The sequence below is a fragment of the Rhea pennata genome, chromosome 5 (assembly GCF_028389875.1).
Source record: "Rhea pennata isolate bPtePen1 chromosome 5, bPtePen1.pri, whole genome shotgun sequence".
Taxonomy (NCBI): domain Eukaryota; kingdom Metazoa; phylum Chordata; class Aves; order Rheiformes; family Rheidae; genus Rhea; species Rhea pennata.
In genome coordinates this window covers 44,848,106-44,852,052 of record NC_084667.1, presented here as the reverse complement: position 1 = coordinate 44,852,052, position 3,947 = coordinate 44,848,106, and the positions used below count along the sequence as shown (strand labels likewise).

General features: G+C 43.7%; 1 protein-coding gene across 1 annotated transcript; it reads right to left on the bottom strand.

The window, feature by feature from the left end:
- Positions 1–608: 608 nt before the first annotated feature.
- Positions 609–1,544, bottom strand: LOC134141448 (proto-oncogene Mas-like). The gene has a single exon (XM_062577679.1). It carries the CDS (start codon positions 1,542–1,544, stop codon positions 609–611), a length of 936 nt encoding a protein of 311 aa, XP_062433663.1.
- Positions 1,545–3,947: the final 2,403 nt, after the last annotated feature.

Sequence of the window (3,947 nt, the reverse complement as noted above, 5' to 3'; positions counted from 1 at the left end):
AAGAGCTTTCAGTTTGTGGCCAGGGAGGGTTTGACCTTTTGCTCTGGTAAACAGTGACAGCATGCAGGTAGACACCTGGGGAAAAGCACTCAAGCAGAGGAAAACATATATCCCCATATAGCTCTCCCTTCCTTCAATACATTGTGGTCATTCTTTCTTCCACGTTTCTTTTAGAAAAACTGTTTTTTCTTTTTCCAAAAATAAATGTTGAAGGGTGGGAAGAGATCCCTTATATGGTTTATTGCCAAAAAATAATTGTTTATAAAATTATTTTTGACAAGACACTTTTGACAATATATGACAAATATATTTGACAACATATGATTTAGCAACCAAGGGCAGTGGCACTAAGCAGAGTTAGAAAGCTATGCAGCTACTTCTCTTGTCATATTGTGCAGGAGTCTAAATGAACAAAGGGCATTTGAATATTAGGTTAATATAGGGGACTAGCAACATGGCTTGGGATAACTCTAAATTAAAGCCTTATATTCACTTCCCCCTCCCTCCGATATCTAGAGTCCAGTGGTTTAAAGGCATCTTCATAGTCTTCCTCTCTCTTTCCTTTTCTCTCCAATGCAGAAGGTGTTCAGGCAAAAGAAGAGATGAATTTAAGAGGACATAGTTATTGTTTCATGGGTTTCCCGTTCATCTTTGTCATCTGCTGAATCTTCGAAGGCCCTCTGGAATGCCAGCCTGAGTGTGAGTCGAATCCTCCGATCCCTGTAACTGCCCACGATGAAGTAAATAACTGGATTGAGGCTGCTATTCACACAGGACAGCACAAAACCGATCTCTGGGGAGTAGAGAAATTTGTAGCCCCAGAAGTCAAAGAGGATCAGGATGCTCAGAGGAACAGCAAAAATGAGGAAGAATAGGACAGTGAGCATAATCACAGTGAAGAGCCTGCCTGTTTGGAGATGCTGGGAGCTGCACTTGACTTTGAGGAAAAGGGTGAGGCTGAATACAAGCATGAGGGGCGTGCAGAAGAGGAAGTCCAGGACTCCAATGGTGATGAGGAGTACATGGCAGTTGCTAGAGGGGCGAATAGTGCAAGAAATGTACCCCAATGTGTTCAGCAGTAGGGAAAGGCTCCAGAGCAGGCCGGAGATGATGCCAGACAAGTGCTTTGGGCGATGACTTCGGCACCAGATGGGACAGAGTACAGACAGGCACCTCTCAATGCTGATGGCTGTCAGAAGATACAAGCCAGTCCCATACATGAAAAGATCCAGGAAGAGGAATATCCCAAACTGCACCCCTACATTGAACTGCATCAGGTACTGAACTGTTTCGATGGCAATGCAGAGCAGGTACCCAAAGTCAGCGGCAGCCAGGTTCAAGATGTAGACAGTGAAGCGGTTCCTCCGGATGCGGAAGCCGAGGTACCACAGGACCATGCCATTTCCCACCATCCCACAGGCAGAGCTGATGAGGCAGAAGCTTTCCATGAACTTGAGGACAGCATATGATGGCTCTGCCTTTTGCACAGTCACGTTGTAATTAGCTCCATGAGGCAGGCTTGAATTGCTTTGAAAGGAGACCATTATGAACTGATCAGCCACTATGAAATAGCCAAAATGGAGAAAGTTTCTTCTCTGTGTTTCTCCTGGGATCAGAGAAGAGACAGAAGGGAATTTAGTAGCTGATACACTGATTTTATACTTAGAGCCTGGGACAGCCGTCTCTCATGGAGTATGCATGGTTACTCTCTGGGAAGGTAACAGAAAGATATTAAGGAGAAGGCAAAATCATGCAGAAATTTGCAGAGGTTGAAGCAAGAGACAAGATGAGACAATTCAACAGAATAAAAAGCAGAAAAAACATTGCTACTTATAGACAGGCAGGAGAAGGAGATGGGGAAGAGATAACTCTATACAGTGATTGTGTGTGTGGATATCTGTGAGAGAAGAAATGAAAGTGGAACAATAGAGACAGAGAACATCCCAAAGCATTAATTATGGCAAGGAATTGCTGAACCTATCTCAGAAATGCTTACCTTCCTGCTCCAGTGCATGGAACCTGGCATCAGTTCTAGTGTCTTTCTCTTGGTTTTTAATTCTTCCCATTGGGTCTTCTGGGAAACATTTTCTGTGAAAAAGACAAGGAAGATCTTTCAGTCTGCAGATTCAGTTTCTGTCTTCTGTGGTGTAATGAAGCAGGTATTGTCAGGAAGGAGTGTATTCACTGCTGAGGAGGATGGGATGAAGTCAGCAGCAGATGAGAATGGGACTCTTTTATGTTGTGAGGCAGTTTATTATTTCTACTCTACTTTTCTGGTTGCTTTTACAGTAAGTGGGGAGATAATTACCTGCCAGGGATTCCATTCTCCAAGATACTGTGGGATTTTGCATGCATCTGTGAAAGGCTTTTGGTGCATTTGTATTCTGGCCAAACACTGTTATAAAGGAGATGTATAAATGACCAGTCAGTAGAGATTGTGGGAAGTTTTCAGAGTAACTGCATTCACTTTTCTTTCATCTTTCTTGGAATATTAGAATCCTAGAATGGGATTGTTCCAGAGGAAGGTGTCCCTTCTCTTAAGGTTTCCTTCAAAAATCACTTCCTGTGCAATGGCTCACCTCAAATCCAGCCAAGGGCCCAAAAAGAGAAACAGCCTGTCTGCTGTGCATGGAATTGGAAAGGAAGATCAGACATTGACACCTTCACACCTTGGGTACTAGGCATCAATAATACTCTTTGGGCACTAGCAGCCCTTGCCTGCCTCCCCTGAATGTTTCTGGGCCTCTCTTTCATAATATGTGTGAAAAGGTGCCTATTTCTTTCTCCTGCAGATAGGTGGAATCTCCTCATACTGCACAGGCCTGTAACAGCATTTGATGACATGTCATTCAGCTCTGCCTCAGAGAATTAAAGTATTTTAGCAAGTTGACCTGAAAGAGATTTTTGAAAAATAGTAAGCACAACAATTCATTCACAGTAGTACAACAGAAACACTGCGGACAAGAAGTATTTACAAGACGAACAGGAGGAAAAGTTTTAATGATGTGAGTTTTCAAGCTTCAAAATGGGCAAGTGTTGGCTCCAGAAAGACAAATTTCACTCAGACTTCAGGTATCATGTGGTGAAGAAGCAAAGGTCTGTCTTTGCCTCTACAGTCAGGAATTGTCTTTGGTTAGACCTATTTTTTGATATCATGACTTAGGGAAAAGTAGGCATAAAGTGGTGTTTCTATAATGTCTCTTAAGACTCGCTAACAGGACCTATCAAAGCCTATTTGCACTGTTGTATCTCCTCCATCCATTGTGCACATCACTTGGCTCTGCGTTGGTGCAAGACCTGAATGGTCAAAAAGCTAGCTATTTGAAGCTGCTCGCCCCTCCTTCTGCCCCCTAGATAACTGACCCTTACTCCCTTTCTCCAAACAGGACATAGCCTTTTCTTTCTAGCTGCTTTCCCTTCTTTCCTGTGGCAGTAAGCTACATCTCCGTGAAAGATACAAGACAGGTGATTTGACAGCTGGTGCTGAGGAGGGTCATGAGGGAAAGGCTGCTACTTTGAGATGTTTGAAGTAGGCTGAGGTGAGGGAAAGAAGAGAGTTGACTGCCGTAAGAGCTCTTGGAGTTGAGAAGGGGATAGCTGTGGGAAAGGAAGTGTGGGGATAGCTACTGAGGGGCAGAGGCTGAAAGGGAAGCAAATGAAGGCTTTTTAGAGTCTTTCTCTGACCCTTCTGCATGTGGTAAAAACTGAACTGCTCTGAAACACACATATGCAGATACAGATTCCTTCCTGCAGGCCTTAACCTCATTGCAGAAATACCAACAGTAACATGAGTGTCCTATGTTGCAATCAATGAGAAAATAAAGACTATTTCAAACGTTAGTGTCTAGGAGCTCTTGGGATGAGTGAAGTTACGTTTGCTTCCCTCAGGGCAGTAGGTGTCCCTTGCAGGCACCTCATGCCACTCATACACAGACTATGTTGAGGAA